Raw genomic sequence first — 21068 nt, 5'->3', positions numbered from 1 at the left:
CGAAACTAATCACATCAAAAACTTCACAAATCATCTTTTTTGTGCTCAATTGCTTGAAAACGCAAACCAACTAAAGAGATTTGCAGAAAATGATTCGTTGAATTGTATCATGTGGGGCTTTAAAGTTATGAAATGGGCTTTGTAACGAAGCCCAATCCATAAACAAAATGGAGGGAACCCGTTTCCCGCCATTTTCCCCCCTCACAACATTGTGCGGTTTCTTCTCCTGTTGTTCAGCTTCGTTGATTGGAACACTCCCTTTCTCTCTATCGATTGATTTTTTCCCACTAGTTTTATAGATCCTGCTACAATCCAAAAGTTAATTGGCTTTGGAAATGGAAATCGTCGGTTCACGCAGGAAACCCTTGCTATCCTCAGCAGGCGACGCCGCTCCGACGATCCCTATATACCGCTCTGCGCCGGAACTCGAAGTCCGGCTCGAAGATTTTGAGCTCTATGCTGTTCATCGTCTTCGAGGTTTATTTCTTTGCTTCTGTGTGTCTGATTGATGCTGAGTTCATCTGTTTCACTGCACGTTCTTATCTTGTGTTTGGATCTATTGGATTGAGCTTGTAGAAATTAAATTTATTGTTAGAAGAGTACTTCTAGTTTCACTTGTGGTGTTAAATTCACATTTGGGCTTGGGGAATTGGAGCTTGTGAGGAATTTGGCTCCATTTGAATTTACTATTATTGATTCCTTGATACCTTTCACATTTCTTGGAGCAGGACTTGAGTCTGCTAACTAATAAGGGGGATTGAAATATAACAAAATGGTTTCTTTATGTTTAAATGGGAGTGCTTTTTAGGATTTATTTAACTTGCGTCTAAAATTTTAGTAAATTGTTGTATACTTATGTTTTTTAGGGTTGATTTTGAGCTTTAGTAAATATGTCGGAGATTCCTTTGTATGGGTTATGTCCTAATAGTTGTTGTATTTTCTGGAAATAGATGCTGTCTTTTTCCATAACTAGTGTTTGTTAATTGGGAATGTATGAGTTTCACATGGTTTGATTTTTCGGTGCAGTTCTCAAAGGAATTTCAGACGGACTATCCCGTGGGAAGAAACCAAACGAGATGGAAAATCTGGTAATTTTAAGACTTTTGTAGCTGTAGTCTTTTCTGAGACTTTTCAGATAACAGGCAGGAAATGTGTGTATTGTTCTGCTGGTTTGGTTTTGATGGTTCGCAATACAGGTAAAGGAATTATTAAAGGTACACATGAGTCACCCAGAAGCATCTGAAGTTACGAACAAGGACATCATTTCCCACTTTGTTTTGCGCCTTGTCTACTGCAGAGAGTAAGGGACACCTTTATTTATCTTCCTTGTGCTCCAGTTGCATTTCTTGCTCCCAGAATTGTGTGATCCAGTTTTTAATTTTGGTCTGTTGAATATGTGGCAGGGAGGAATTAAGGAGATGGTTCCTTTCAATGGAGACAACCCTTTTTCGCTATCGGTTTCTACTCGAAACTTCTGAGGCTCAGGTATGATATTACCATACCTTGATCAAATTCTGTATGTGTTTATATTCTTTGAATAATTTTATTAGGTGGCTGACTTCCTGCATCTGGGTTTCTCTCTAGAGGGCATTATTGACAGAGTTTGACCTGCCCTACAAAGCTGTAACCAATGCAGAATATGAGGTCAATAATGTTGTTATAACATGTTTCTTTAAGAGACTGCATGTAAAATCCGTGGTGCCTTTGCCAATATAGCTTTAACTATATGCAAGGTCGTGCTAGCTTATTTCCATAATAAAGTAAGTATTCCTCTGGTTTGTTTTCAGAATGTTAAAGAAAAATTGAACCAAGTAGCACGCTCCACAAATTCCAGTGGTATGTTTATCAATACTTCTAGAAAAATTGAGCCACATTTGAATTTGTGACTAATGTCATAGCTTCTGCTGATATTTCTTTATCTATTTGTCATTGCAGCTGATACCATATATTACAAGGTAATTACTAACTTCATTTCTTCCTTAATAAGTAGTTTTATACTGCTTAGATAAGTGGAAGTAAGACTCCATTACCAATAAAGTGTGGCGGAACACTAGAATACAAATGAATCAAATGTGACTGAGCACTATTATATTGGCTCTGGCTGACTTTAGGTTTTTTTTGGATCTTATTTTCCTATGTAATAACATAAAGGTGCCATTTGAACAAGTTCCTGATCTTGTAGCAAGTCGACGAGTATTTATCATGAAGGGGCATGCTTATGTTGCTATGAATCAGGTGACTGTGCTGCTCGACACTTTCTATGCACAGGTGAATTTCTTTCCCTGACTTTGTTGTTAAACTTTGATTTCTTTGCAGGTAGTTTCTCTCCTCATGACACAATATCGCAGCCATCTTTCTAAGGCACTCGTACTAACTAACAGGTCTTCAATTCTTGGCTTTTTATTTTGAAAAAAATATAATTAAAAAGTAAATTTCATTCAAGAGCATGAGATCATATTCTCTAATACATAGCACCTGTATTATTTGCTTTTAGAAAATGGACGTCTATGATCAGAGAGCAAGAAAAGGATCGCCTGACTCCTGTAGGTGTCCATAAGTGATTTTTCATCAATCCATCTACAGATTTTGTAGCATCTAACTATCTCTGCTTTACTTAGATTGTCGAAGCCCTATCCACAAGTTATTTAGGTCCTGACTATAGCCAGGTAATTGGAAAGGATAATTTCATGGATTTATGTCCACATCAAAATTAGTTGATTGACATATGATTTGCTGCATGTGCCCCTCCAGCCGAAGGACTTTGCAGAGATATCTCTTAAGGACATTGATCAAATTGCTAGAAGCTCATTCCCTCTCTGCATGCGTCATTTATTTGAGAAGGTAAACAAATGGGTCTGTGATTGTGAAAATGGCTTGTTGCTCCTTTTTCAGTTGGTGTTTTAACATTTGCATCCCTTGTTCTTTAACTTTCAGCTTAGGGAGGATCATCACTTGAAGCATGGAGGGCGTATGCAATTGGGTCTTTTTCTCAAGGTCTTTTACTCTAAATTTCATATATATGTTGCTAATGGGTATTATAGATCTAAGATTAAGTTTACGTATAAACACTTCCAAAATTATGCTAGTTAATAAATGCCACACTTTGCATCTCGTATCATTTTGCTTAGTGTTTAAATCACAATGCTATATGTTGGTCATATTGCAATTGATGGTTTTCTTTTATATTTACCATACATATCATATTACTTGTGTATATTTTAAATGTGAGAATTGAGAAAGTAATTACTGCTTCAACTTTGAGGCTATCAAGGCAGTACATCGAATTTTTCGTAGCAGTGATATTATGTGCATGTGATATTAGGGTGTTGGACTCAAGCTGGATGATGCTCTTGCATTTTGGAAAGCAGAATTTTCCAAAAAGGTAATCACAATTCAATTTATTTTTTAATTATATTTCTCCTGCTTCAGTATCAGATAGAGAATCTTGATATCATTCACATAATCAGCTCAATTTTATTTCAATAAGATTGTAATCTGATTGAGTGAAAATATCACTTCTATTTTTCAAGTCTGAAATATTTTGTATGGTCATTTTTATTTATTACTTGTGGCATTTTTAGATTGTGCACATTGGTATCTGCAAGTTGGTTGATTATGATGATCTTTTGCGCTGTCAAAATAATCTCTGACAACCAATTCATAGTATTTGCTACTGTCAGCACAACACACGAACCTGCTTCACACCCCTTAATGTTTTCTTCTCCTAAATTAGTCCTGGCAGGTTATTTAGGAGATATCATAGACTAAAAGAAACTAGTGAAACTTCTACGAATATTCTGTTTGACACGCTTCCAGTTTGAAATTATATGTGGGTTCTGCTGCTTTTCTAGGTTGGCGCTGAAAGATTTGACAAGGAATATGCATACAGCATACGGCACAATTATGGAAAAGAAGGGAAGAGGACGGTAATTCCACTGTTTCTATAATTATCATCCTCTATGGAGTCCAATTGAAACTTTCCTTCAACAACCAATATTTCCTTTTTCTTATCTAATTAACAAATTTTTGAAAAACCTGTATTTTTTATTGTTACATATATAGTACCTGCTGAAAATTGCTGTACTTTTGGTGTCCATTTGTGACTTATGGTATTGAAATAATCTCCTTTATATAGAGATTATACACTTGTTTAGCCTTATTTATGATACATGCTATCTAAAACAGCCAAGACAATGTCGCCGTATGCACACACATGGGATATCTATTATCATGCAATTTCCTCACAGTTGGTGAACGAGTTTCATAATTTAAAAGCAATGTCAATATAACTTTTTCAAGAGTTACTGAGATCCTATATTTTAACTTATTCTTTATATGTTTACGAGTGTAATTGTACTATGTATTCGTCAATGGTGCAGGATTACACACCCTATTCATGCCAAAAGATAATTTCATCAACACCAGGTGTAGGAGATCACCATGGGTGTCCTTATCGTCATTTCAGGTCAATAGTCATTATATGATGCCATTGGATCATTACTAACTCTGAGCATAACTGTCCCTTTAATCACATGTGCATCATACCATCTCCTGTTAGTTGTGCAAAATGTTTTTGCAAATGATTTGCAGTCTGCCAACATCCTCCTAGACAATTTTCTCGTTGAAGAGTTTTTCAAACCTGTACAGGATTTATTTTTTTATTAAAAAACTGGCATTGTATTCATAATACTAACAAAGCTTTTCAATTTCTGCCTGATAAGAGATGGATGCAGTGCCACACTCTTTGTTTCTCATACATAGATTCCAAGAATATTCTTCTTGTTTTGTTTGATTTTTAACTCATTGTTTGGAGATTCCTTTTCCATGATGTTTATTCATATGATGATCAATCTAGATTTGTTTTAATTTATTTCACTAAAACTTCGATTTTCATGCTTTTGGATCTTGATTTTTTACATTGTACTCTTAAATCTTAATTATATAATAGGCTTTTGAGACAATATATCAAATGACCTTAGGAACTACCAGTATTCATCAGAGTAAACCATCAATATGAACTAGCTCAGCTGCTTTTATCTAACAAAAAGCACAGAAACATGGTCTTTACACTTGCTTACTACTGAATTGTCCAATTTGCATTTACAATTGCCATCTCATTTTCTTGATAATCTGATAAAAGAAACTAGCCAATATTGCTTGAGCAGTGAGGAGAATTTGAGAGCAGCCCTTAATAAGATGGGAGTAGCTAACAGGGCACTTGAGGATGTGATGGATAAAGTGCGGAATAGGCATTATCAGGTTATTGTTTGCCACCAAAATTTGCTCGTATGTTTCCCTTTATATGCCCTTCTCTTTTGAGTGTGTAATTACTTTGAGGTTTGCCATGCAGTTGGCATGTACCTTAACATTTGAAGCTGTGCATGGGGCATCTTGTGATCAGGGAATCAATCATCCGAATCAGTACTACAGCGACAGCAAAACAAATTTGGAATCAAGGGTAATAATACACAAATTGCAATTTTTACATAATGCTTAATATCTTTGAATGAGTGGTATAACGTTTCAGTGAAATACAGTCAACTATAGAATTCTTGGTATGAAGGAATGAACTTCCTAAATTTGGTTGGTTAGGACCCTTGTCCTGGGTTCTATGCATAGTCAATTTATTAGTTTTTTATTATACCAGGCAAGCTTTATTTGTGTGTTATTTTGTATATATTACACCATTTTTTTCTTCTAATAAGTCATCCTGGAGTATATATTTAATTGTTAACTGCTTTGTGCATTGAAGTAGTAATAATTGTTCTTATGTTTCTGGAATTTGGTCTAGTGGGACACCAATTCTGCATGTGGGGAAAAGGATATTGTCATAAGTATGTAAGAAACATAGCTAGAGGTTGATTTCAAAATATTAAAGTGAAATTACTTGCCCTGAATATGCTAGCCACTTATAGTCTTATATGTATAAATTGAATGAAAACTTGCTCTGAGGCTTATTGTTTACTGACTTTGTGGATGGTGATGTGGTAGGTATTTTAAGCTTGTCATACCTTTTATTTTCATTTTTGAAGTTTTGTACTACCAGCTAACTGCTAGAGGTGCATTTTGGGTAGCTCAATCTAGAAGGTGTGGTCAGGATTCAAACCCATGATCTTTCAGTCATGAGACTGCCTACTCTACCAAGTACCAACTAGGCCACTCCAAAGATTTCATTAGCTTAAAATGTCTACTATGTAATTGTCATGTTTCATTCCTTAAGTGGTCAATGCTGTTGGGATGCATGGATTGAATCAAATTTCTGCCAGTCTTCACTCACTTTGGGTGAAGTTGTGGTGATCAGTCGTTGAGACTTGAGATGGTTATAGAACTCTAGGCTTATTTCATTTGCTGTCATTCACCACTTTATGGCTAGCATAAAACCTTGTAGGTTCACATGACATGATATGTGATATTTGCTTATCTGGGACCAGACATGTGAGTGGATTTGTGCTTCTTTGAGGAATTTTGTTTTGTTGGTAGAATTAATATATGCCCCTACACTGCAACGAAGTACAGACACTACTTATTTGATGTAGTACACCGTTCTATGCTTATATAATTCTATGTATGCAGAATAATTCTAAGGGGACTTAGATTGGAATTCTCACAATCAGAAAATTCTCCTGGTGCCATTGTCATATATTATTGTAAGTATTCAAATCCCCTAATATTCTACTTGTGGGCAGCTGCATTCTCCTTTTAAGATGCCTGTTTTTTGATTCTTGTAAGTTTGATGAAATTCTTTGAAACGGTGGTTTTGAAATGGTGTGCTCACGAATTAGCTTAAAATAAGTTGGCAACTGTAAACCAAAGAAGTGCTGTTGCTTGAATGCTGTCATCTTTATACAAGTTAGGAGCAAATTATGCTAGTTAGCTTTTCAGCATTGTTGGGGAAGGCTAGATCCACAAATACTTGTGATTGTGTTTTCTGTTGACATATTACTTCTTTCCCATGCCAGGTGAGCCAGTCTGTCATGCAGTCTTACATAAGTTATATGAAGAAAAATTCATGTGAGATATGTCGTGGTGCAATGCGAGCACTTAGGTCACTGCTGCTGCTTTGCTCAAGTTGCTGCCACTTTCCATGAATTGTAAGTAGTAAATCAGTTTGTGTAGCTTTTGAACCATCTTGTCTCTGTTATTATATCATTACTCTTAACACTTCAGCAATTCACTACAAAACATTAAAAAAATTATTTTTGTTTTGTTTTGTTGGGTAGAACCATAGAAATAGCAAGAAATGGAGAGTGATCCAGGGCTTAAAATGTCACTTTTATGGATGGCAGATGAATTAATTAGAAAATGCTTATTTTCAACATTTTGTTCATTCCCATTTCATGATAAGTAAGTTTAGTTCATCAGTTAGGTAGATTAGTACATATATAAATAGCAACAAGAAGGGAAAAAGATATCAAATCTAGAGTTAGGCTGATAGAGATGAAAATATTTTTAATAATATTTTTAAGTCAACAGCTGCCGACAATTGAATGCAGCTATCCTATCCAGATACTGGAATATTTCCTTCACACTTCTAAAGAGGAAGCTTTTGTTCTTTATTTTTCTCAGAATTGTTTTAGAAAGAAGTATCTAAACTTAGTTTTGGAAAAAAAGAATTCCAAAACAATCGTTACTACTCCCTCCATCCCATAGAGTGTGCATGATTGTTGGTGGCATGGGGTTTTAATAAATTTTAGGTGAGTGTGTTATTAGTGGAAGAAGGGCCCACTTTTATTAGTGTAAGAAGGGGTCCAAAAAAAGAAAGTGCACACTTTTGTGGGCCGTCTCAAAATGGCAAAAAGTGCACACTTATGGGATGGAGGGAGTATTATATTGCACAACTCGAAAAAATACTGTTGTATTGTAGAGAGGAACTTCAAATTTGCTTGTGGTCTATCCCTTTTTTTGATAGCTCTATATTTTCCTTTTGGGGGTGTAAATGTTGTACGTTGGATTAGGTGCGCTTTAGCAGTATAGATTTTATCAGAAAACTAGCCAACATATATTAGATCTTTGCTAAAAATTGAATTTGGATAGGAGTGGATGTTAAAACTTACATGTGAAGGAAGATGCAAGTAAATATTACATTAAGGTACAAATGTGCTATTTTTCTTATTCGATTTGGGTTTGAAATAGTAGTTTGGTTTAGATATTTTGTGTTAATATTGAAATGTAGTCGTTTTCCTTTGTGAAAAATAAAAATTTAAGGGTAAGAAGATGCTTTTTTTTTACCCTCGAAAGGTAAGGATAGGAAGATGTTAGTAAGGTTATTTTGATCAAAATAGGTAGAATTTATACTAGTGAGTATATTTTGTCCTTAACATTCAAAAATGGGTAAAAACAATTATTTTATGAACCCGCATTTAAAAGGGTGCTCGAATTTTTATGGGGGCTTAGTTGCTCAAATGATTTTTTCTAAAGCACTTGATTGATAATTTGAAGGTTCAGTTGTCAAACTTGTCATCGACCTGCCTGCCTTATATGAAATAAAGAAATTACATTAAAGATCATGTGATTATAGATTTACACATGTGCTATTTGATCTCAAATGTTAACTACACTACCACTGGGTCAATACATACATATTCGTTTTTCTTTTTTGATTCTTTGGACATTCACATTACGAATATTTTTATATTTTTTAGGGAAATTAGTGATGGAGATATTTTTGCTATAAAAGAATCAGAACCAAATGTGCTGTTACAATCAATATGGATATTAAAGTTAATAAAAGTGAAGCATTTAAATTACAAATTATAAGAACTAGTAATTGAAATAGGACTATGCAATGGATTGCCCCAATTCGGACCACAACATTATTTGAATATCTTGTTCCTATTCCTGTGGATAGTTCCAGAGATGGGTAATCATTACACTCACCTATTTCTATCAAGTTAAATTAAATTATGCTTGAATTGATTTATACCTAATTTTTCAGTACAAAGGTGAAAAGCCTAACCGTTTCATTTGCTATTGAGGTTTAACCCATTTACTGCCACTGGTTCAATAAATTGTGGTGTTGTAACTAACATTCTACCAACATAGCTATCATGATTATCCAATATCAATAAATTAAAAAATAAAAAGAAAAAGAAGAAGAAGTAAAAGTCATTATGGTATGGCGTTTGAGATTCTTTCGCGATGGAAGGATCAGATTATTTGATTTAAAGGAAAATATCATTTTATACTTTAACATTTCATTTTTTTAGTAAACATATTAGTTGACTCATCAGTCACCACATTGGAAAGCCATGACACGAGGATGAATTTTCCTTCTTAAAACATGAAATCAATTGGTAGTAATAGATTTCAGCTACCTGAGTCAGGTCTCAGCCGGTAGATTTGGGGGGGGGGGGGGGGAAATGATAAGTTAGATATTTTACAAAAAATTTTGTCCACAAAAAATAGTTAATTTTTGCCATATTCAAACGTTCATAAAAATTAGTTTATTTTTCATTTTTGAAAACTTTCTATTATATAGTAAATTATTTTATCCACTCACAATACAATTAATTATCCTTATTAATACTTCTGTTTAAGTGAGATTCTTTCTTCAATCACACACTCAACTACTCCCTTTGTCCCTCATATTTGTGAATAACTTTCTTTTTTTTAGTATATATGTCCCTCAAATTTATGCACATCTTATTTTTGAACACTACTTTATACATAATCTTCGCAATTTTATCCATGTAACTTGCTTATTTACTTACAATTTAGTTAACAATACCTTCACGTAAGATACATTATTCACTATCAATACTCCACACAATTTTTTTATTAAAATTTATGTCGAAAGAATCTATTCATATTTATGGTAGAACGGAGAGAGTATTTTATTTAAAACTCGTGTGCCCTTTTAAGATTATTTTTATAGACAGCGAGTACAACTTTTGATACATTCAAACATATTTGTAAAAGTTTCAAACTATGAAGATATAAAACGGTATATTTTGTTTATAAAATGGAATGTGGATTTTGAAATACTTGTCTTACTCTTGTACGTATTTGTTTATTTAATCTATGATACATTGGAATTTTATGATGCAAAATAACAAATAAATTATGTAATCTATATATGGTTTTGATTTTTTCTTTTTTCTTCCATTATTAATTTTTTTAAACAATCCGCGATTATATTTATTATTTTTAATAATGTTTATTAGTATAAAAAATTATTATAATATGAAAATTTTCAATTAACATTTATTACTAAAAATTGAAGCTTAAAAATCTATATATATTATATAAAGAACCAGTTTAACGGACAAATATTTAGCGAAAAAATTTTAACTGAATCTTACTAATTATTTAACGCTCACATATAATTAACTACATCCCACTAACCCATAACATTGACCAACTTAAAAGATAACTATAAAAATTAAACATGTATCTATATTCTATTCTATACTATATATAAAGGACTTCAATGGTAAAAAAATTACCGTCCTTTTTCAAATTTTAATTCTTTTAACTATAACTATCTTTTTTTCGCGACTATTCCTGTTGCAAAATCATTTCATTTCTCTTTCCCCATTTCAGATATTCCTACATGTCAAAATGAGCCCAATATTATTCCTTTTCAATTTCTTTTTTGTGTTTTTTCTTTCTTTCTAATAATCATGTAGTTTGATCAATAATAAAATACTTTATATATATATATATATATATATATATATAAAAGAGACAGATGATAAAATTATTCATAAATATTTTTATTCTCAAATTTTGCATTTGGCAATGTACTAAATAAAGGCAAGACGACAAATTATCGATAAACGAAAGAAGAAAAATTAATTACATTGTAGCTTAATCAGGTTGTCAATTTTCTAATGAAATCAAACAATATTCAAAGTAATTATAACAAATGCATGCATCAAAAAATAATTATTATAGCATATGCTATAAAATAATATATATGTATATATACACATTTGCTATTATCTTTTATCAATTAAATTTAATTTTACATTGATATTCATATATACGAAAAATATAATTTACTTTTTTTTTTCAATTTTTTTAGTGACATGTTAAATTTTGATATAGAGTTGAAGTAATGATATGATAGCGTAATTATTTTATTGTTAATTACATATAAAATAGACTATATATTGTAAAATCTGTAACATTAAATTTAATATAATATCCACTGAGGTGATAATATTATTATCATACACTATTTAAAATAAAATAATATATAAATTAGTAGAAATTATTGTTTTGTTATCAATTGATCTAAATCATAAATGATGGTATTTTGATATATACATATAAATTATAAGATATATCATGACCCGTGCATTGCGCGAGATGACGTTAAAGTAACCTCTTTTAATTTCGATGTTCTCTGTGCATCGCACAAGCGGGCGTACTAGTTGTAACTCTAATTATGGAATCATCAGCCCTAATAATAAATCATTAACCTAAAAGTTGAAATTAAACACTAAAATATAATTATATATGATAGTTAAACATAACTAACCCTAATCTATATAATATATAAAACACCAGTTTTAACAGTAACTTTTTCCCGGCAAAATTTAAATATTAGTTTTCGTTTTCAACTGCAACAATATCATAATTTCGGACACTCAAATCAAATGAAAATATTTATGCCCACTTATAATTCAAATTTAAATTGGATTATTTTCCACTAACCCACGTACATGATACCCATAAATAATTATACACGTATTCTCACCTAAGCATAACTGTCCCACTAACTCATTTCAATAAAACTAAAAACATATAAATATAAATTTCCATATGTAGCAGTTACATTTAACATAATTATAAATTGAAAATTTCACACATTTTGCTTCCTTGCTTCTCTCTAAATCTCTGCGAGTCATCACTCCGCAACATCATCAACAATTCTCTGTGCAGCATCATTTCTCGCCTAACATCATTTCTACATCTATCTTCTCACCGCATCATTTCTACATCTTCTCTCAACATCATTGGCTATGTAGCATCGTTTCTCTGCATAGCATCATTCATATCTCTACATAGCATCATTTCTACATCTATCTTCTCTCTGCTGCATTTCTACATCTATCTTTTTGTACTACATTTCAACATTTATATTCTCTCAATTCTAGCATCAGTTCTGCATCTATCTTCACTCTCCAATTCTCCTGCATTTCTACATCTATCTTCTCTACTGCATTTCGACATCTATCTTCTCTCAATTCTAGCATCAGTTCTACATCTATTTTCTCTCTCCAGTTTCTCTACGTAGCATCAGTTCTACATCTATCTTCTATCCAATTCACTGCGTACGTGGAACATATCTACATATTTCTATCAATTTTTTTGTGCATTCACTCTTTTGAATGATCAAGGATTTATAGGCAAATGCAGAATAGTGAAAGTATTTTCCATGATAAAAAGGTATAATTCCAACTTTTTTTTTTAAATTCTGATTTTAATACAAATGTAGTACTTATATATTTATTTAATTTGAAGGGTTATCATGCAAGCATTCAGCAAAATTTCTTCTGATGGTTTCGATTCAAAGTTTTAAACTATAGAGAGGAAGACAGAAAGTTTTCATCAAACAGAATACTTATCTAAATGGCATTATTTCATTTAATATTTTGTATCTCAAATACAGCGAAATAGAATTGCAACCGTAAATAAATATATGCATGCCATTTGAATATATACATCAACCTATTAGATTCTACTCTCTCCCTAATATAAATATATAAAGGAAATCAAAATTTGTATATAATATATATATATATGTGTGTGTGTGTGTGTGTGTATGAAGTATTGGTTATATAAATAAAATTATTTTTGTTATCTGAATTATAATAATAAATGTATTTAAAAACATATTACTACTCTCTAAATTTGATTATTAGTATGTAATGGTAATCACAATTTATTAGTACTTATTTTTTTAAAAAGTTGTTCTCATCCATATTATATCATTTTTCATAAACATTTTATATAACTTTCCATTATTGTAATATGGTATTTGGAATTATGCCACAATATCCGATTAGAGACATGACATTGGTGAATAAAAGCATAACCAAGATTAAAAGTCAGATTCTATGTGAATGAATGAATCAAACTTCATATATAATTTAGTAATCTAACAAGATTTGGTCATCATATTTTAGTAAAGTAAATTATTACATGAGATCATGCAAGTAAAAAAATTTGATTCCAAGAATATCATTGACTCCACTCCAGGTCTCCAGTCGATCCGAGATTGCCTTTTAAGTTTGAGCGACAATAATTCCCTCTAATAGTCTCTTATGCTATGACGATCAATAAGAGTTAAGGTCAATCATTTTCTCATGTTGGTTTATTCTTGCCAAATCGAGTTTTCGCATCAATTATACATTGCAGTATCAAGAGTACAAAGTCAACAAGGACTTAAAATTTTACTTTCTAAGGATGATAGAAAGAATGATAATACTACCACAAATATTGTATATAAGGAAAATTTTCAAAATGTGTAATACTTTATGTATTTTTTTGACATTTAATTGTAATTTAATTTGATGTCATTTGATTTACTTACACACAATATCTTATATCTATATATATTTTATGTAAAATGTTATTTTAAAATAACGCGCGCTCGCCGTGCAACGCACGGGTGGATGTACTAGTTGATAATTAAAAGAAAAAGGGTTAATAGTTGTTTATGACCTCAATTTTGACGTTTTTATTTTATTTTATTTATTCCTTCAACTTTAGTTTATCTTTTAAATATCACAATTCACAAACTATACAAATTTATTTAATTTTATTCCACATCAAAAAAATTCGGTGTCAGACATTTGATTATGTTTGCCTGCATTTCTCGTTTTCGATTTCGAATAAGAATTTAGGCATTTCGAGCTGGGATGTCGAAAGAATAAAGTTATGACACAAGAAATATAACGGATGAGTCTAGTAAAATATTCAATGCTAATTTTTTTATGTGAGACAAAATTAAATAAATTTGTAAAGCTTTTTTTTTTTGATAAATTAATAATATTAAATAAAGAAATTTAAAGGCTGCGCCACAGAAACTCGAACCCAAGACCTTTGGCCTTGGGCATTAACCCCTTACCGCTTGGCCAACACACGCACACATAAATTTGTAAAGCTTAAAATATTAAAAAAACAAACTAGAGTTAATATAAAATAAAAACGTGGAAATTGAGGTTATGAATTACTATTAACTACTTGAAAAAAAAAAACGTAAATAGCCTTACCGCTTGGCCAACACACGCACACATAAATTTGTAAAGCTTAAAATATTAAAAAAACAAACTAGAGTTAATATAAAATAAAAACGTGGAAATTGAGGTTATGAATTACTATTAACTGCTTGAAAAAAAAAACGTAAATGACCTTACCGCTTGGCCAACACACGCACACATAAATTTGTAAAGCTTAAAATATTAAAAAAACAAACTAGAGTTAATATAAAATAAAAACGTGGAAATTGAGGTTATGAATTACTATTAACTACTTGAAAAAAAAAACGTAAATGAAACTTATGAAAAATGAGACATAGGATTCAAAATCCTCCACCCACCAAGATTATTTAAAATCCTAATATGATAAAACCGAAAACGACGCACCTCTGAAAATTGGTATCCATTTTATATATGAGTGAAAGAAACACATCCACCTTCAAAGTTTTGGGCTTTCCCTAAAAAAAAAATCCAACACTACCTCAGAAGCATACAAATTTTGTTATAGGAATTATACGTATGTCTCTTAGATTCTCCTAAAGTTTCTACACAATGTTCCAAATTCTTTTATCCGGAAATGGGGAAATTGCAAAAAATTAGCATCAACTTCTACGAAAAATATAATTTGTTGTTTCAATAATTATAATTTGAGAAAATTTAACAAGACTGGTACCATACTGGTTTTCGAATAATTGCATGGAGGAGTGTCCCAAAGGGACACCAAGCGGTGCGACCTCCTGTATGTGAACAGTGAGGTCTCGGGTTCAAACCCCACTGCTCCTCCTCCCCAACTCTCTCAAGTCAAAATAATAATAATAATAATAATAATAATGATAATAATAATAATAATAATAATAATAATAATAATAATAATAATGTATAGTACTAATTTAAAAAAAAATTAATTGCATGGAGGAGTCTCACGCAGAACGTAAAAATATTCGAAAATAGAAAAGTCAAATCATAGAACAAGTCACTTGTTCTCTTGGTTGGAAATACGTGGTTAAAATATTACTCCCTCGGTCCTCATAAAATATTATCAATTTGTTATTTTCGTCGGTTCACATAAAATATATTCAGTCTATTTTTTATAAGTTTTCCACTCACAATAAAGTGAAATATTTACTCTACTCGCAACACATTCAACTATTTTATTAAAATCCGTGCAATTTAAAAATAAATGCTTTTTATAAGGACGGATGGAGTAGATGATTGTACTACTCTTATTATTTAATTGATTAGTTTGTGATTTTCATAAATCACATATATTCAGAAGCGGGATTTTAAATTCAAGTGCAAAACTAAAAATATGTCCAAATTTATGTAACACTATTGTCCATTTTTTATATAACTAGTGCAATCCTAGCCAAAATATTTTTAATTTTTATAAATAAATAATTCATATTATATATATATATTATAGAATCATTTTTTTATAAATTTTAGTTTTAATAAATTAAGCTAACCTTAACTTCTACATTTGTCGAGGCAGCAAAATTTGTTTGTCATTTTGGTAAATTAGGTGGCCGACCTAAATTTATATATTGGGATATTACATTTATATGGCGTTGAGATTAAGTGAGAAAAAAATAGTTTCCGTGACAAATGAGAATATCTCAATATAAATTTATAAATAAACTGTTTGTAATGTATGAATAGTCGTATTAAGTTAATATGGTATGATTCAAATATAGGTAAATTTCGGTTCCTCTAAGTAAACTTTTAGTTATATGATTTGAATATTTCACATTTATTATCTTTTTTTTTTTTTATCACATTTGATCATATTCTCACTAAATTATTTCTCTGTATATATAATGAGAGTGAGAAGAGAGAGAGAGAAAGGAGAAGTGAGAAAGAACGATAGTCAGTGAAGAAGGGAGAAATGAAAAAGTGGGAGAACAAGAATTAGGAGAGAGAGATAGTAGAAAGAGGGCATAAATGGAAGATTAAAAAAAATTGAAAATCGGGGCATAAATGTGGTGATGCACTGAATCACCAACACCTAAACTAGAAGGTTGGTAGTAGATCGGAACCTGAAGTAAATAGACGGACGAATGTTTCTTTTACTCTTCAATGGAATAGTTCTTTACAGATACCAAAACATACATGTAAAACTTGAGAGAAAAGATCAGTCCCTTCTACTATTACAGACATGCTATTTATAAGAGATGGAGAGGAGAGGGTAAGATTGTCTTTTCCTTCATGGCACGTGCTCGGTACGTCCTTGGCGTCGTTGTCACTGGTGGTTGTCCTTGCTCCAACGGCCTTGCAGCTTTTGTATCCTTCAAAAAGTAGTTGGGAGCTATTCGCTCGTGCCGTCATCTCTAGGTGTTGAAGCTTGCGCTGCCTTCTCCAAGGAGTGCTGGTGCTGCGCCGCCCTCTCTTAGGGTGGTGATGACTGCGCTGCTCCTTCAGGGGGTTGGGGTGACTGTGCTGCTCCTTCTAGGGGTGGAATGACTGCGCTGCTCCTTCAAGGGGTGGAATGACTGCGCTGCTCATTCAGGGGGTGGAATGACTGCGCTGCTCTCTCAAAGGGGCACTGGGATCTCCGTTCTTTGTCCTGCACTGTTAGTTTTCCTATTTTGTGCGATAATCATTAAGGCAGTAGATACTTCATATTGGTAACATATGGAATACGGGTCGTGTGCTGCGCTGATGAGGACCTTATCCCTCATCAGCTACTCCCCCCCTTATTCTACGAAAAGAAGTAGATTTTCACGTGAATTTTCGTAGATGAAAAGTGTTTGCTTTGAGGTATGGAGGAATGGCCGATATCAGGGAAGACAATGAGTGAGCCTGCGCAGGAGGGCTTCGTATCGCCGCCTGCGCTGACTGCCATGGTACAGGCCTTGTCCCATCGCATTTAATGTGATTTGATGTTTTTGAGTACTTTGTGACGTCCTTCCACGCTTCTACTTTTGTGAGGGTGAGATCTCGACCCTCCGTTTTCACCCACCATTCTGGGATGAAATCCCAACCTTCCATTTTCCTTTCACATTTCCCAACCCTAATGATTATTCTCCCTCCTTTCCCTCGATTCAAATTCCCCTCTTATAAATACCCCCCCATCACCTTCATCTTCTTCTTCTTCTTCTCCTTCTCCGAACTTCCTTTCAGATTTTTCCGGTTTCTCCGATCTCTCGTCGTCCCCAGTTTCCTTGTTAGGCTTCCCCTCCGACCATCACTTCTCCTACCAGGTTAGGTTCTCCCTTCCTTCATTATCCCCTGCGGCCTGCTCGCTTCCTCTCGGTTGTGTTGTTGCGTGTTTGTTTTCTTTTTGTTTTGTGTGTTTTTTCGTGCGTTCGCCATGGCCACCGTGGGTGCCAGACAACAGCAAATAAATGAGGCGGATGATATGACGTGCCAAGGTTGTCGTTTTCCTCGTTCCACCATCTCCACTGCCCAAATGGCGGAAGTACGAGGGTTATTACGCATTAAGTCGGATGATCGTGAACTGAAAATCCGAATGCAGCGGGAATCCGGCGATATGCCTGATGCGGACGGGCAATGGCGCCCGGACACCATCCCTATTTGGCATGCACAGGTGAAGGCGGGTCTGCGCTTACCCCCTTCCCCTTTTCTTGTGGGGATATGTGAACGATTCGGGATCCCCTTTTTTCAGATCTCCCCTTCTTCTCTCCGTAGGGCCCATATTCTACATATCCTCTGCGCTGCTAATAACTACCCCCATAGTGTAGAGTTGTTTCACCAGACCCACATCCTAAAAAAGACCGATTGTCACTACAACTTTACTGCCAAGCCAAAGATGAACTTGACATTCCTAGGTAATCTTCATTCTAGGGATAAGAAATTTCGTGACAAGTATTTCTTTGTACAAGTGCGGAATGGGACTTGGGCGGACTGTGCAGGGACTAACGAGGTGGAGTGGCATCGGACGAAGCACTCCTCTCCCCCAAATAGAAAACCCCTAGGTAACCTAGAAATTGCCTTCATCGATCTCCTGGGCCAAGCCTTTGCTAACAAAGATTTTGATGTCCTTAAACTAGTCGCTTCTCCCTCTGTCTTGGCTGGGGCTGGCCTCTTCTCCCGTTATCCCCAAACCTCCATCGGTATATTCCAAATGTTTGTATCGTCTTTCGTGCTGAAATTTTTCATTTCCTAATCATTCTCCTTCCTGCGCAGGTATGTGGAGATCTGCTGAGCACGGTGCCATTGCTTCATTCAGTTTCCTCCCCGATCCTACTGTTGAGGGAGACACTACCCCGCAGACTGGGTCGGCGCAGCATGTGTCCCCTGAGTCTTTCAATCCTGGGCGGCCCCGTCCGGGTTCGTCTGCTGCTGACATTCAACCTCTTCAACTCCACGACGAAGGTGATGCGAGTTCCGCTGAGGGTACTCGTAAGCGTCGCAAGACTCGATAGGTAGTCTCATCCAAGAAGAGAAAGGTCCCTGCTTCTAGTGCCGGGAGTAAGGATTTGTTCGAAGCCTTACTCGATGATGTGCCTCATCAAGCTGCGTCGGCAAGGGATGGGTCTGACTCCGTTGTGGAGATTCCAGGCCCTCGTGCTTTGAGAGATTTGACCGGTCAGGAGTGCCGGTCCCAGATGGAATCGCAGATCGCCTCTGTCGACCTGCGCAGGTACGATGTCATGAATATGGGGGACCTGGCCTTTGACATGTGCCTGGGCGTAGAGCAGGTAAGCTATGCGTGTTCTTGCTTTTATGATATTACTATTGTGCGGATATTTTATTCATGCCCTGGATTGTGATTGTGTCTGCGCAGTTGCGGGTGAAGTGCTTGTCGGCCTCCCGACATATGACCCGGGCAGCCGCTGATCTCCATGAGAAGGAGGGGGAACTCATGGCCTCTCTGGCTGATAATACTGAGTTACAGGAACAGCTGCGCCAAGCTCAGGCTGAGCTGTCCAAGATGAAGGTGGAGAAGGAGTCCCTCGAGACTGAGCTCGCTCGTGTGTCCCAGAGCAAAGAGGAAGAACTCAAGGCTCTCAAGCATGAGATGTCGGAGGAGTGCCGGGCAAAGTTGAATCAAATGAAGACAATGATTGCCGACCAAGAAAACCAAGCCTTCATGCGGGGGATACAAGAGTTTCGCCAACAATACTTCCTGACTGCGCGTGGTCAATTGTTCCTGCACTATATGTTAGAGGATTCTCTTCAAGCTTTCCGTCGTTCCCCTGACATGCTCCTCTTGATGGGGCCTGCAATGCAGTTCTTGGTTAAGGAAGGCAGTCGGCTCGCTCTTGACCAGGTGGAAGCGACGCCTGAACAGCGCAGCAAGTTTGATTTTAAGGCAGTGCTGGATCAAGTGGATGACACCAGTCTAAATGGGCTGTTGGGCGTCGATCCTTCCGCCCCTTCGACTCCTGGTTGGTGGCTTCCTGTTTTGGATAAAGCCCTCCAGCTCTTTGCTAGGGATGAGACGAAGGACGCCCTACCTGCGGCGCCGGTGATTCGATCTCCCTATCTGAATGAGCTGCGCAGCCATATGCGTTCTCCTCGAGGCAACTATCCCGGGGGGAACTTGGTCTACCCTCCTCCAACTTCCTCCTCGGTCGTGCCCGACTCTCAGGGCCAAAAGGGGTCTACCTCCCGAGCGGCGCAGGTCGGGACGGAAGTTGTGGTAACAGAGGCTGCGCAGGAGGAGGTCGTGTTTCAGCTGCCGGTGGTGACGGATCCGGTGATCGAGGAGATCGCGCCGCCTGCCTTTGTTGAAGATCCCCCTGTCGAGGAGTTCATCGTGGATCCTCCTTCTTCTCCCCAACGCCTTGACTGAACAACTCCCTTCTATGTTTCTTTTGTTTGTAAAAGATTGTTCTTTTTGTAGACATTATCCCAGTTGTAAAGTTTCTCTTGAACCCATTTTATATAATCGTATGGTTTGATCTTCTTGAATGCTCTGGATGGTGTTATTTTATTTTATATAATCGTATTTCGTGTTTATCTTCATGACCTCCTACTTCTCTGTAAAAGGCTCGTTGTTAAAATCTGACTAATTATGAATATGATCAGAATTCTGTTGAGTGCTCATGTGTTGGGAAAAATGTATGTAAGCAACTATGAAGAATTTTGTTTTAAGATTTTAGCTCTCTATCTTTCTGTCATTTGTGCAGCCATTGTGTATCCCTCTTTTAAGCATCCGCTGTCCCGTTTTCTGCGTAGTCATATCTGCGCGTCCACTATCCCCTTGGTCTGCGCAGTCACATCTGCGCGTCCATTATCCCCTTGGTCTACGCAGGTCCATTTTTGTGCGTCTACTATTCCCTTGTTCTGCGTAGTCGTCTTCTTGATATCCTGGCATTTCTTTTTGGGTAATAGTGTTATTTTCTTTCTTTAGATCCTTGGTGATAGTTTCCCTTGAATAGTTTCCCTCAAGATGGTACACTTCCGCAACGCGGCCCTTAAGATGGTACATTTCCGCAGCGCGGCCCTTAAGATGGTACACTTTCGCAGCGCGGCCCTTAAGATGGTACACTTCCGCAGCGCGGCCCTCAAGATGGTACACTTCCGCAACGCGGCCCTTAAGATGGTATATTTCCGCAGCGCGGCCCTTAAGATGGTACACTTCCGCATCGCGGCCCTTAAGATGGTACACTTCCGCAACGCGGCCCTTAAGATGGTATATTTTCGCAGCGCGGCCCTTAAGATGGTACACTTCCGCATCGCGGCCCTTAAGATGGTACACTTCCGCAGCGCGGCCCTCAAGATGGTACACTTCCGCAACGCGGCCCTTAAGATGGTATATTTCCGCAGCGCGGCCCTTAAGATGGTACACTTCCGCATCGCGGCCCTTAAGATGGTACACTTCCGCATCGCGGCCCTCAAGATGGTACACTTCCGCGGCGCGGCCCTCAAGATGGTACACTTCCGCATCGC

At 35.7% G+C, this 21068-nt stretch overlaps 1 protein-coding gene across 1 annotated transcript; it reads left to right on the top strand.

Moving 5' to 3' along the window:
* On the top strand, nucleotides 1-7206 carry LOC130995647 (probable DNA primase large subunit). The gene is made up of 20 exons (XM_057921016.1): nucleotides 1-477; nucleotides 1027-1088; nucleotides 1197-1300; nucleotides 1404-1485; nucleotides 1585-1644; nucleotides 1788-1836; nucleotides 1936-1955; nucleotides 2152-2235; nucleotides 2317-2381; nucleotides 2495-2543; nucleotides 2619-2666; nucleotides 2752-2841; nucleotides 2935-2994; nucleotides 3323-3382; nucleotides 3852-3926; nucleotides 4380-4465; nucleotides 5166-5259; nucleotides 5351-5458; nucleotides 6574-6647; nucleotides 6960-7206. Exons 1-19 carry the CDS (start codon nucleotides 336-338, stop codon nucleotides 6592-6594), a joined length of 1359 nt encoding a protein of 452 aa, XP_057776999.1. The 5' UTR covers nucleotides 1-335; the 3' UTR covers nucleotides 6595-6647; nucleotides 6960-7206.
* Nucleotides 7207-21068: the final 13862 nt, after the last annotated feature.

This window comes from Salvia miltiorrhiza, chromosome 7 (genome assembly GCF_028751815.1).
Source record: "Salvia miltiorrhiza cultivar Shanhuang (shh) chromosome 7, IMPLAD_Smil_shh, whole genome shotgun sequence".
In the NCBI taxonomy this organism is placed as follows: Eukaryota; Viridiplantae; Streptophyta; class Magnoliopsida; order Lamiales; family Lamiaceae; genus Salvia; species Salvia miltiorrhiza.
Note: the sequence above shows the minus strand (reverse complement) of the source record. Positions and strands in the feature narration are given on the sequence as shown.